The following is a 13,598-nucleotide window of genomic DNA, read 5'->3' as shown; positions in this document are numbered from 1 at the left end:
GTAAAGGTAAAGTATTATTTCAAACCTTCTCCTTACCAACTCATACTGTTTTGCTATAGGGAGAGCACTGCAATTTTTGGACTAATTACCATACCTTTAGTCCACACATTACAAGACCTATAAATGTGAAATTCCTTGTTGATGAACAAAGAAGAACAAAAATAAGTTATTTGAATAAATTAACTGTCATCCGTATCAAGAAAAAAAAACATATTAGATTGGATGTTAAATGATATCTAGTGATTAAATAGAAAAAAAAACTATAAAAGGTGCTAAATACACATCTTTGGATTACAGGTTTAGTCAATTTGTATTGAGGGTTTCATTAGTTTTAGATGTCACATACAGAAAATATTTGTATGCTATCACATTTCATTAAAACATGTGTTCTGTGATTATTCAATCTTATTCAAAACTAGTTCTAGCAGTAAATCTAAATGAAAGAATAGGCCACAAAATTGCTAATTCTTTAAAGATATCACATCAGAGTCTAAATATACAGCTTTCTTTCTTTTTTTTTTTTTTTTTTTTATGTGCAGGGTAGAAAATAAAAATCTATTAGATCTTTGTTATTAAAAAAAAATTAACCGTACATTATGTGCACATTAATGCAAAAGTGTTGTCACATTATTGAAAAGACATTATCCTAAAAGGAATAATTCCTAATAATTTTTTTAGGCTTAATGTGAGAATAATGAGTTACAAATGGAAATGAGTAATTATATTCCATTAAAATGAATATTGTTACTACTTTACAAGTTCATTTCGAATTTTTTTTAACCTTTGACTTTGAAGGCAAGGTAAGTTGTTTTCGTCTTTTCTTTGTTTTAATCACCTCCATCTGATCCCAAACACTTTCATCATTGTTGTCTTCATTAAGTGTTTCTTTTTTATCTTCAACTAGATTTGTGTCAGACAAAAGATCACTTTGGGTATATTTTTCAATAGAATGTCCTTGATCATCCAATGACCAGCTGGAAGAAAGCAGCAAACAATTTAATTCCGATTTCAGAAATAAAGAATGCATTTCTTTTTTGTGTGCATCCACTTCATAGCATCTTACATATCGATCAACACCACAAGCAGCAAAATATGGATGTATAGCATGAAACTTCACATCTGTTATTCCACCTGCAAAGCCTTTGTAGTTTTGAACTAAGTCTTTTTTTCGTAAGTCATATAAGGAAAGATTCCCTATTGTTGTTCCCACAATGAGCTGAAAGTCTGAAGAAGGCCTCAATGCCAGAGCAGTAATGGGATATTTGCTATCTTTTATTTGAATATCAATGACAGGCCGCCTTTGAGCTGCAGGGTCATAAAGACGAATTTGTGAGAAACCAGTGCCTGTTACTAATTTATCACTATTATGTAAAAACTGGGTTTTCATCACCCACACTGGAACGCGTAAATTTAGCCAGTCATTGGGAACATTTTTGGCTGTGAAGATGGGATTGGTAGGTGAGTTTATATCCCATACTTTCAGTGGATTTTCCTTTCCACCAGTAGCAACTTGATTTTGAAATGAAAGGTTATGATCCATACAGAATAAATCTTGCCCAGAATTTATTTCTATTTCAGCATTTAATTGTTTTACACATGAAGTGCTTGAAGTTGAATCAAAATTAAAATGTTCACAATTTAATTTTCCAGTATTAAAGGCGGAAATAAGAATTTTTTTATCAACAGCTTTAATGGACCTTAAAATGGATTTTTCAGCAGGAACAGATTTCGGTATGTTAGTTATAACACCTACTTCTAACCAATAATTCAGCACTTGACCGTTCCTTAGACCTGTCAACAAATTTCTTTCTTTTGAGTCCCACCAACACATGCACGTTATTTCCTTTCCTTTCGACGAGCAAGAATCCATTGAATTAAGATTAGCAAAATTTTTATCGCACATGCTAGAACCTTTCAATAATCCGGTACTAGTACCAGTAAAAATATTAAATAAATGTTGATTCATTGTGAAAGATTTCGATATTAGCTCAACCTCACCAATGCAAGGCATGGTCGTAGCCATTTTTGTTTTGTTTCTATTTTTAGTCTGTACTGCCAACTAATACAACTTCTAGATCTAGTGCCAACTTAAATGTTGAATTGAATATGAATTCACTACGAATGTATTTATTAATAAAATCACTTTTATTTTCTATTACTACTATTATTTTATTTTATCATGGTATCTTGGTTACTGTTAGTATATCGATTTTTAAATGTTATATCCAACGTTACACCTGCTGGAAACAAAATGAAAAAAAAAACTCAGAAAGACGTTCCATATGCTAGGACAAATTTGTACAAATGCTTCTTCTTCCCTAGTGCTATTAGAGCATGGAATGGGTTGCCTGAGCTAGCCAGGAAAACGAGGGACTTTGCAGAATTCAGGTCATTGGTTAATATGCATGACTAAATGCATGACGCGTAGGACGTAATCATCTTCTTATTTGAAGTAACATCTGTATTATATAAGATAAGAAGATAAGATTTTAAAAAAATGTATACATAAATAAGACATACTACGATGGACAGTTGACCATTGAAATAGAGTTTTAAATATTTTTTTTAGAAAAATGAATACTTTCCATGTGTAAAATACACTAAATAAAAAAAGACAGCATTTGATTACCGGTATTTAGCGTAGGGCGTAATCATCTTCTTTTTGAAGTATCAAAAAACACAGATTTACTGCTGCAAGGGTAAACGACTGTATAGAACATACCAAAAACATGCATATATGTAACCCTGCCGGACCAAGTAAAACAAAAGACGTTTGGGCCACGGTCTTATCTCTATCGAGGCAGAAAAGAAAAAATGATAAAGATTCATTTTTTCTTTTCTGCCTCGATAGAGAACAACGTCGGACAGATAAGTTAACTTAAGACTATTTTGTGTTGTTTGTTATTTTTTGTTTGTTTTGTAGCTGATGAAGGCCTCGTGGCCCAAACGTCCTTTGTTTTACTTGGTCCGGCAGGGTTACATATATGCATGTTTTTCGTAATTTTTGAAGTAACGTCTGTATTATATAAGATAAGATTTGATTTATATAGTAGTGTAGCCTAGTAATTCAAGATTGTTAGGTGTACCACAAGTTATTGGCAAAGGTTAGATTTTTGGCAAATATATTTAATAAACGTTTTGACTAAGTAGATATTCATTTTAGATTATTTATTGATGCTAAAAATTGCGTAAGTTGATTATATGTACCAGGCTATGTAGATCTAAATATTCATTTCTTATTTAGTTTTTTTTTAATGTTATTCTTGGGACTAATTTTGAATATGTGTATTTGGCAACATTTTACAAAAAATATTTTTATTTTGCGTTTATCTGGCTATTGCAGACGGCGCCAGAAAACAAACAATTCCGCTACTCGTAGACTAGATCTAGATTTAGAATTAGTCTAAAGTCTAGATAATCATAATCTCTAGATCTACACTGGATTCTGCCTAGTCTAAGTCTACTGTATATAGTCTAGAATCTAGTCTATCTTCTATAATCTAGAGATTCAACAGATTTAATTAGAAAAAATTCTGTCTAGACTCTAGATCTATCTATATTATATCTTCGGGGCGCTAGGCTAGTGACTAGTGTTAGTAGTATCTAGTAGTACTTTAGTAGTGTTACAGTTACACTGAGTGTAGAATTAGTACTAGACTACTGATGTAGATTAGATCTAAATACTAGACTAGTCTAGACTATAATTATAATAATAATAGTATTTTTTACTGTTACTAATCAGTGAGTTATGCGTAAATCAGTCTAATTATCTAGTCTAGGCCTAGGTCACTAGGTCTAGACAGTCACTTAAAGGGAAACTCCGATAGTTTTTCAAATTTTAGTTATTGACATATTTAAATTCTGCGTAAAAAGTTGTAATAGTAAACATTATATCATTTTTTATTTAAATGCTCGGAAAATTTTATATTTAATAAATTAGACAGAAAATTCTCCACGCCCCCAAAAAAACGGGATTCTGCGAGATGTTTTTAGTTTTTAAAAACGTGACGTCACGAAGGTGCTGGCTAAATATAGATCTAGACCTATATAACCGATAAACTCTCTAGTCTAGATCTAGACCTATCGGATCGCATTTATTGTTACGCTTCACAGCTAGATCTAGTCTCCACGTTGATTTATAATCGGTCATTGTTTATAAACCTCTATTTCTACTTGAAGAAAATTAAATATTGTTCTTCAGCTTGTTGCAGTAGTTCCAATCACAAAGATAAAATCAGCAAGTATGCTGATACAGAAATTAGTTAATTAGTGTCTCTTTTCATTTGTTTCCAAGAGATGAAGTTTTAAAGGGAAAATGGGGAAAATTTATTCGCCTGAAGAGCAAATATTTTACAAAGGCATTAGCTAATTCCTGTTTATGCTCAAACCATTTTGAGAGAAGCTGTTTCAGCAACTTCACTGCTGTGGAAATGGGATTTAAAAAAAAAATTGAAGTTAATACCAGGTGCAGTACCAACAATACATTGGATTTCCAGGCCAAAGAATTCAATTAATGATACTACTGAGACATTTTAAACAACTGAAGTTCATAAATATAAATGAAATCAGATTTGTGAGCTAGAAATTTACTACGAATACTAGATCTACTATTAAATTTCTTATTTAATAAGTAGATCTATCGTCTACGAAACTCAATTCCAACTTTTTAACTTTTGACCTTGGGGGTGTGTCTCGCCGGCTGAGCCAGCGTCAAGCTCTCTCATCACTTTTTCCATGTCAACCAATGTTAGGTCGAAACAGCACAAAAAAATCATAATTTTCTTACGGTCAAACATACAGTCATAATTAATACACCATTAGAAATTTCTTTTAAAGTATTTTAATGATGTAATAACGAAAAATTTTTTTTATCAAAGATAATTTCTTTTTCGCCTCCCTATCAATGAGTATCAATAGGATTTGAGTGCACCGTCGTGACGTCACACAGAAATTCAGTGAAAATCTGACTGTTTTGGATGCGCAGAAAAATTATGTCACAAAAACATCAATTACTAAGTTATTCTTGCAAATAAAAAAAAAAGAATAATATATTCATTATCTATAAATCAAAACACATATTATATCAAAAATTGTCAAAACCATCGGAGTTACCCTTTAAGTCACAGTACTTGTCTAACTCTAAAGTCTTGATTGTTGACACTCTTGAGTTACTTGAGAAAGTAATGAAATTGAGTCTTGACTCGCCTTGAGACTGAGTAAACTGTTACTTTTACAGTATTGTAATTGTTATGTTACTTATGATTATTGAAATAGTCGACTACTAGAGAATCACTCAGAATCTAATCTAGATGAGTAGATCTACACAATCTTTAATGATAATCTACACTCACTAGGTGACAAGAGTCTAGATTCTAGATCTACACACTTGACTGCACAGTGACACACAGTGTACTTACAGTATAATTAAAGTATTAAATCTACATTCTACATATTGACAATATTGTCATTCAACTCATTGTGATTAACACTAAACACATATTAACAGCATAAATAATGTCAATGATTATCATCACAACATGAACATGATGTCAAAGAGAAAATGCTTATTAAATTTATAAGTTAGAAGACTTCTAAGATTGCAGCTTTGCTTTGCAGATCTAGATCTAACTTTCTAAGTCATTTAAAGTGTTTGTAACTTGTTGAATGAAGGTTCGGAATGTAAAAGTAACTTAGTAAGTAAAAAAAGCTTTTAGTTTCTAGACTATATAGAATTTAGATTCATAGATTAGATCTAAAGATTCTTATCACTAATCTAGATCTAGATATTTAAATCTTGTTTTAGATCTAAAAAATCTATCGTATACCGATTCTTCTACCTGAACACCGACTTTCAGGAACTAGGTCAAATTTTTTAATTTTAATTTTTTTGATTTGGTGAAGGTTTAACTTACAAAAAAACTTAAAGCAGAATCTTCTTCTTCAACTAATGGACAATAAAAATAGGTGTGTTCCTATGTATTTCCAATCATAGTCAAGATTTTATTTTAAAATAAATTGGGTCACTTCATTTGTCTACGCTGAATGCAGTTTTTGTGTTTTCCCTTTCATTGAACACTGATCACTGTGGCTGAACACCACTAACACTGTCACTATGTAATTGCTAAGAAATTATGTGTTCATTTAAAATATTTAGATTGTATTAAAAGAAGTAGATTCACTACTGCAATAGATTGTATTAAAAGAAGTAGATTCACTACTGCAATATGTATTTATATTATAATTTATAGTCTGTGGCCTCATATAGATCTACTATAGATCTCTCTTTATAAATTATATATATATATAGATTAATTTATATATAGATCTATACATAATAGAGTCTAGATAAATATTAGATAGATACAGATTTTGTTTTCCATTTATAAATAGTTTATTTATTTATATATATTTATATATAAATATATATATTAATTATTATATGATTATAGGTAACTCAATATATGGATTATATGATTATATTATAGATCTATAAATAAATTGTTATAATTTAATAAACGTGACATTTTCAAGTACATATATTCTCTCTCTCTTTTTTTATTTCCATCCATGGAACCTCTTCTTGTTTTCATAATTTGGATATGTTCGTTTTGTGCACCCTATCCCCACCCCCTCCCATAGATGCTTATATTTTTTTTCATATGACTCTTTCTCCCTTCCCGCCACTGCCTGTTTAATATGTTGTGACACTACACGCTTAGTGTATACCTCACTCTCCTCGCCGCCTGCTCACCTGGCACGATGACCTGTAGTAGGCATAGTCTTTTTTTACTTCATATTAGCAGCCCACACTTTTTTTCTTTCATTCATAAATTATATAATCTTGATACCTCAATCTAGGTCATGTTTATTCATTGAACAAATCATAGATTTATTAATTCCAATAATATTTTTTACGATTTTGCCGCGTTCAAGGAAGAAGAATGAGTTAAATTTATTAGGATTTGTTGGACACCTTCTTTTTGTAATTTTCTTTAACAGCTTAAGTATAAATGTGATTGAAGTGTCTTTCTTTCTTATTTTGATATGCCCATCAGTGTATGATTTAACAGGCTCATAATCTAACCTTCATCCCTTATATGGGTGTGAGTTGACAGGGGAGGTTAAAATAATAGCTTTACATACATGGTAACCGAGAATCTAAAGAACTGCCATCTGCTTTTGAAAAACAGAACAAAAACACCAGAACTTATCTAAAAATTAAAATTGGGCATGTGCAGTCCCGAAATGTAGATTTTTGCTCCAAACATAAAAACTAATGAATTACACACAAAAAAAAAAAAAGTGACGCAGTGAAGGAGAATTTGATGGGGTGTTCCAAATATAAGAGCATATACTCTATATAAACATTATAGTTCTAGATTCTATGATAGTATATTAATAATAATAAATATGGTTACTGTAGTTTGTAGTATTAAATTAGTATATTAAATAGTATATATATATACTTTTATTACTATATCTAGATCTATTACTAGACTATGTATATAATAAAGTACTTAGTACTAAATGGTTAAATCTAGTATTCTAGATTGACCTCTAGAGATCTAGATCTATAAATCTAAAAAATGAAAAGTATCCTAAAATTTTGTAAACTCACCTAAAATTTTTACTCAATTTTTTTTAAAGTCTAATTTTGCTTATTTCTTGCTAAACATTGTCAATGTGGGAGAAAGAAAGCAGCTGATCTAGGCATTCAGGTCACATGTTGGGCTGGCTGTGTTAATAAGCTGATCAGTGGCGTATAAACACCGCCTTTCACCCATTTGTGTGTTTAAGCTTGATCTTGTGATTGAAGGTGGCCTTAGCTTAGCATTGCTAAGAAATGGTTGTTTCTTCTGATTGTTATGACTGAAGACACACTAAATCTAGTGTATATACAGACTACACCTCTTCAGGCCTTCTTACTTCTAAATCTACTTTGTTCTAACATTAAGAGTGACTTAGATTTAGGTCTAACTAGTGACTGTCTAGATTTTGATCTAAGGTAGATGTAGTGAAGATAATTGACACATAACCTACAAAACTCCTTGAATTTTAGTAAATTTAATGATCTATGTCTTTAGTAAAATCACTAAATTTAGAAAGCCTTCAGTATAGAAGACTCAAAAGTAAAGTAGCAATTATACATAAAACACTGAACCATAATCTTCAAATACAATATATATATGGCAGATGATGCAAAGACAATCTGTTTCTAAGGCTGGTGGTTAATGAGGGTGTTCTAATGTATACATAAAACATAAACATGGAAATGTCAGTATCTTACTAAATCTTTTTCAGTCTATTAATTAAATGTGACTTGGTATCTAGATGACTCCATTTCACCTTACTAATGGTCAGGTAGCCCTGTGACTTAACAAAAACTGTTTCAAGAACGAGAAACTGGTGATGTTGTAATACCTTATTGTGCATAGACTCTTGATTTTATATACAATGTTTAAAAAAACAAACAAACTTTCCAAAAAGTATGTTCATGTGACCAGCAATTTTGGTGGACTAGGGCCATATGTAATATGTATGTATAATAAGTTATGTACATAAAAAGTTATGGGTACCCAATGATTTTATTTACATAAAAGTTATGGGTATCCAATGATTTCAAGACTTACCCCAAGTGCATTCTTGGTTAACTAATCACCTCCATGTTTGCTTTGGTCTCCCTGTCTTTCTCTACCCCTATGGGATCCAGTCTAGAGCTTGCCTTGCAATGTTCTCTGCCGTTTTTCACATTGTTTGCCCTATCCAGACCCATTTGCACCCGATGAGTTTTTATTATATTTGTTTGCTGCTAAACTTGTTTCCCACAGGCTGTAGTTTTCAGATTTTGTTTGGCCATCTGACACCAATTATATGTTGCAAGTATTTGTCTGTATTGTTAATCATGATGTTTCCAAGTAGACAAAGTTGTTGGTTTCTACTAGGTTTTCTCCTTACAGGTCAAATTAAGTCAAATAAAGAATGGGTCAGAAAAGCTGATACTGAAGTGTGATAATGTTAAACAACACATCTAGATCTAGAAGTGGGCCTGCTTTTGTCACAAAAAGACAGAACAAAGGTACAGAATTTGAACTATAAGATAAAAAAATTCTCTGTCTCTCGAGCTGAGTTTGAATCAGTTGGCTGGATTCCACTCCCCACCCTTTTTTTTTTAACTATCACTAAGCCTTTCATAATGGATTTTTTAAAAGATTAAATTACATTGCTTTCTTACAAATAATATACAGTCTAAATAGACAAAAATAATTATTTCTGAACAAGCTTATACTGTTAAAAAAAATGGATTTTTCAATTTTCTCTTATGAAATTAATGATATTGAAATTTCTAAGTTTTAAATTAGTTTCTTCTAAAAAAAAAAAAAAATTTAGGAAATATAAAATTTGCCTCTTAAACATTTCAGATGCAATAAATTTTTATTTTAAACAAGAGAAAATGACATCACATAAAAGAAGGTCATTGACAATGAAACAAGCTAGTGATAAAATACGTAAGTAAATGATGCATTTTGTAATTTATGTCTTTAACTTCTTCTTTAGAGAATTCTCATACATTTAGTAATATTTAATGACCAATACTTACATTAAGAGAGCCTGTGACACATCAGAGAGAGGGTGAAACTACTGTGTTAGTGACATAGTTTTTCTGACTATAGGTAATGCTCGGGCATTCATCTCATTTCTATGAGATTATCCATAGTTACTTGGCAGCTGAAGGAGACCATAGAAGGGTAACATTTCATATAATAATCTTTGAATGTCAAATTATATTCGTTTGTTTTATATTGTGAAATTGTGTACTAGTCTGGGAGCGCAAGAGGTGCCCTGACTGCACTTTCCCGTTGTGGAGGCTGTCCAGGCCTGAGCAAGCTATTATAGCTCAGTGTGGGACAGGCCACTGTACTTTTGACTCATGGTGCCCCTGCTGTTGTACTACGCATACTAGCAGGGTTTCTGTCCATGGCATTTACAAGAAAGGAGTTTGAAGATGGTGGCTTTTTTTCAACTTTATTTTATAAAATTTTTTTTTTTTTTTTTAGGTCTTAAGAACAAAGGAAAGAAAAAATCTAAAGCAGGTGATAAAAACAGTCAAAATCTACCATTGTTGAATAAACTTATTTATATTGATATAAAACAAGGCAAACAGTGTGAATTAATCGAGGAACAGTTGAAAAAACTTGGAGCTGTAAGACTTTTTTTTGTCTGCTTTAAAATCTTGTATAGACTTTTATATTAATTGTTAAAGAATGTATACTTTTTTTAAGGATATAATTATTTCTAGTTCTCCATCTTATTTATCTCATTAAACACACTTTACATTTTCATAAAATTCAACAGAATACATTTTTGCATCACAAAAAAAAAAATTAAATGCAAGCAGCAAGATAACTAATTTGTAGGTCTATTTATTCATTTGTAATAACTATCCATGTCCTTCTTTTTATGCATGTAGGTAATGTTATTGCCTCTTATTTTTTTTTTTATTCAAGTTCTTTGATTAGAGACGCTAATTCATAATGATGCTTAGGACGTAATCATCTTCTTTTTTGAAGTAACGTCTGTATTATATAAGATGTCTTAGAAAAAAAGACTACCCAAGACTTTTTCAATGTTTTCAGGATAAAAAAATAATATAAACAAATGATCATTTCAAACTGAATACCTGTTGTTTATTATTGTATACTACAGAATCAATGTAGTTTGAATTCTAATGTCATTAGTCAGTAGAGTAGTATGGAATTGGTGATAATATTAGACAATATTACATATATTAATTGATGTTTATAAAACCAAAAATTAATTTAATTTTGTATTTTGAAAATGAATGTTGGCAAATTAATTATCAATGTTGCTTTCATTAAATAATAAAAAAATTAAAACTGACCAACCATGGAGTCAACTAGCTCTAGACTAGATATAAGAAATATATATGATACAAATTAATATAAAAAAAAAATATTTTTTTTACTATATTTTTCCAGAATTTCACAAAACTATATGTAATTATGTAACATATAAAAACACATAAAATGATTTTCTTAAGCTCATGTAACTTCCATCTGGAAAATCAATCCTATTGAAAATAGGAAGTGTAAGCACCTTGCTTTAAAAACATCCTTTTCTGTAAAAACTCATTGAAAGAAAGATTTTTCTGGGTGTTTAGCAAGGCAGCGGGTGAGGGGGGATTATTTGAGATAAAGTTTTGAGCAATTTAAAACATACAGGAAGGTTAAAAAAAAAAAGAAAAAAAAAGGAGTTTAAAAGCACTGCTGATCTGTTTCAAATCAACGATGAAACCATAGTTCTGGAGACAGAGTTAAATTACCAAACTCAGTAAAGAAGTCAGCTTAGCAGTTGTCACCTAAAAATTGTATTAGTTAAGGAGGAATAGCTATTAGTAGTATTGTAACAAGCACAAATATTTCATTGTCAAAAGTTTTTGTTTTATTTCAAAAGTTTGATAAGTTCTCTTAAGCTTTACTTTACAAAAAAAAAAAAAAGGATTAAATTACTCAGTCAATTTTTTTTTTTCAGAAGGTTGAAAAGTTGTTTTCTTTTTGTTTGTTTTCAGAAGGTTGAAAAGTTCTTAAGCTGTGAGGTCAATTATGTAATATCATTAACTGGCCCCTTTAAAACAGATAAAACTAATGCTAAAGAAGATAACCCACAAAGTCCATCCTTTGGTAATCTCACCAGTCCATTTAATTGTGGACCATCACCAACTGGAAATAATGAGGCAAAGAGAGCTGTGGTAATGCCTCCTTTCTTTTTTTTAGTAGTTAATAATTAGAAACTTTGTAGTGATTTAAAAGGATAGGTGATTAATTTGTAATAGTTTGTCAGCAGAAAATATGTGTGTTACATATATTATGTATAGATTTGTACAATATCTTAATAAATAGACTGCATAACTTTTCTAATTTATGTTAATTATTCTTCTTTAATTAGTTTTCTGATCTTTAATTTAATTTTAGGTATCAAGAGGAAAAGCATTAGCTCAGATAGCGTGTGCTAAAAATCAAGTAAGTACTTTTTCATTTGGTTAGTGCTTACATAATTAGGAATGATATTTCAAGGCACTTCAGGCAATCTATCTTTTCTTGCAGGCTAGCTCTGTTGTGGCAAATGCAGAAAAACTAGGCATAAAAATTATATCTCTTGAAGGTAAAATGCATTTAGGATTATATTATTTTCAAAGTAGAACATAGGTAGTATTAATTGAAAAGAAACATCAAATTTTACTATGATAACTAGTAACACCTATATTTGAAAAACTTTTTGTTTTTTCAGCTGCAAGTAAATGGTTGGAAAAAGAACTTAAAAAGCTTGATAGAGAATTCAAAAATGAATCTAAAGATGAGGTATGTTAAACTATGAAATTAATTTTTGTTAATTCTGTTCCTGAAATGTAGAAAGTTTTATAATTATTTCCAATAAATTTCTTCAAAAATGAAAGATAAAGTCGCATATATTTATCTATATTTTTAATATTAGGGACCCAAACCAATTTTTCAAAATTATCACATAGCTTATTTTTAAATTTATTTCAATAGAACTAACGATTACCAAATTTATGCCTCTAGCTAAAATATTTTTAAAGTTACACATTTTAAAACCCATTTTTTTTTTATTTCTTGTGGTCTTCAAAGCCATTGGACATTTTAAGAGAAACTATAAAGCTCCCAGAAATAAAACATAAGTATACCCACATAGAATATGCTCAATTTTATTTTTAAAGTTGTCAAGTAATGCAATTTATTTTTATTTAGCCTATTTTAAAAAGGGAGATAAAAAAACACAAAAAATGTGCTTTTTCAAAAGTTCATAACAAAAAACTATAAAAGCTACATGCTAATGTCAAAATCTAGGGGAATTATAGACCTACGAGAATAAATTATTATAATTATTATTATTTTAATATTTTGTTGTACAAATAAAAAAAAAACATGCAATGGTTTTAATTAAATAACATGGACTGATCCAAACTAATTGATACAATTACACTTAATTTAAACTTTGTTTTTTTTTATATTTCTTTATCCATCTAGGATGAAGCAAGTACTGTCAATCCTCAAATAATTGGAAATAAGAAAAAAAGTAAGTAAACAGGGCTATTTTATTTTATTAAGATAAGATAATTTTTATTGATCCAATCAAATGGAAATTCAGTTTGACTACAATTGACAACCTCAGCGTAACTACTGTACAATAACAATATAGATGAAAAATTCGAATAACATTCACACACGAAACAACATACACATTCACAACCAGCGCTTTATGAATTTGACTTCTATGTACTTCTCGATGACAACATGATCTTGTAACACTCTGACCGAAAGTGGGATAAAGGAGTTTTTAAATCTTTCTGTTTTAGTCGTAATGGAAAGGAGACGACAACTTTGTTTAGATCTTATGTAACTTAACTTACCTATAGTTTTAGACTTAAGAGGCAAATCAACAAAAGGAAATATAAAAGGATAATGATGTTTATTTACAGGTGATATGAAGACACCACAAACATAGATAACAGTTTTGGTTTTCAGATCTTTTAACTCTATCCTACAAGGTTCACTAAAAAT

At 30.1% G+C, this 13,598-nt stretch overlaps 2 protein-coding genes across 8 annotated transcripts in view; one reads left to right on the top strand and one right to left on the bottom strand.

The window, feature by feature from the left end:
• Positions 1 to 503: 503 nt before the first annotated feature.
• LOC106072614 (WD repeat-containing protein 74-like) lies at positions 504 to 2,059 on the bottom strand. The gene has a single exon (XM_013233021.2). It carries the CDS (start codon positions 2,021 to 2,023, stop codon positions 761 to 763), a length of 1,263 nt encoding a protein of 420 aa, XP_013088475.2. The 5' UTR covers positions 2,024 to 2,059; the 3' UTR covers positions 504 to 760.
• An 852-nt stretch (positions 2,060 to 2,911) lies between these two features.
• LOC106072604 (uncharacterized) overlaps positions 2,912 to 13,598 on the top strand; it is a 28,296-nt gene continuing 17,609 nt past the window's right edge. Inside the window, exons 1-11 of one of the 7 annotated variants that reach the window (XM_056014515.1) lie at positions 3,337 to 3,741; positions 5,617 to 5,693; positions 5,902 to 5,964; positions 8,958 to 9,076; positions 9,420 to 9,506; positions 10,056 to 10,201; positions 11,588 to 11,767; positions 11,991 to 12,038; positions 12,123 to 12,180; positions 12,307 to 12,377; positions 13,065 to 13,113. In XM_056014515.1, the coding sequence (XP_055870490.1) occupies positions 9,013 to 9,076; positions 9,420 to 9,506; positions 10,056 to 10,201; positions 11,588 to 11,767; positions 11,991 to 12,038; positions 12,123 to 12,180; positions 12,307 to 12,377; positions 13,065 to 13,113 (703 nt within the window). In that variant the 5' untranslated portion in view covers positions 3,337 to 3,741; positions 5,617 to 5,693; positions 5,902 to 5,964; positions 8,958 to 9,012. Of the gene's footprint in view, positions 3,105 to 3,335; positions 5,694 to 5,901; positions 5,965 to 8,957; positions 9,077 to 9,419; positions 9,507 to 10,055; positions 10,202 to 11,587; positions 11,768 to 11,990; positions 12,039 to 12,122; positions 12,181 to 12,306; positions 12,378 to 13,064; positions 13,114 to 13,598 lie in introns of those variants that run through there. The other 6 variants (XM_056014507.1, XM_056014503.1, XM_056014508.1 and 3 more) reach the window with 6 other exon arrangements.

The sequence above is a fragment of the Biomphalaria glabrata genome, chromosome 1, assembly GCF_947242115.1.
Source record: "Biomphalaria glabrata chromosome 1, xgBioGlab47.1, whole genome shotgun sequence".
Lineage (NCBI taxonomy): Eukaryota > Metazoa > Mollusca > Gastropoda > Planorbidae > Biomphalaria > Biomphalaria glabrata.
This window is presented reverse-complemented; position numbering and strand designations above follow the sequence as displayed.

Excerpts from the sequence above, each read along its gene's own strand:
- LOC106072614 (XM_013233021.2), bottom strand. The coding sequence starts at position 2,023 with ATGGCTACGACCATGCCTTGCATTGGTGAGGTTGAGCTAATATCGAAA.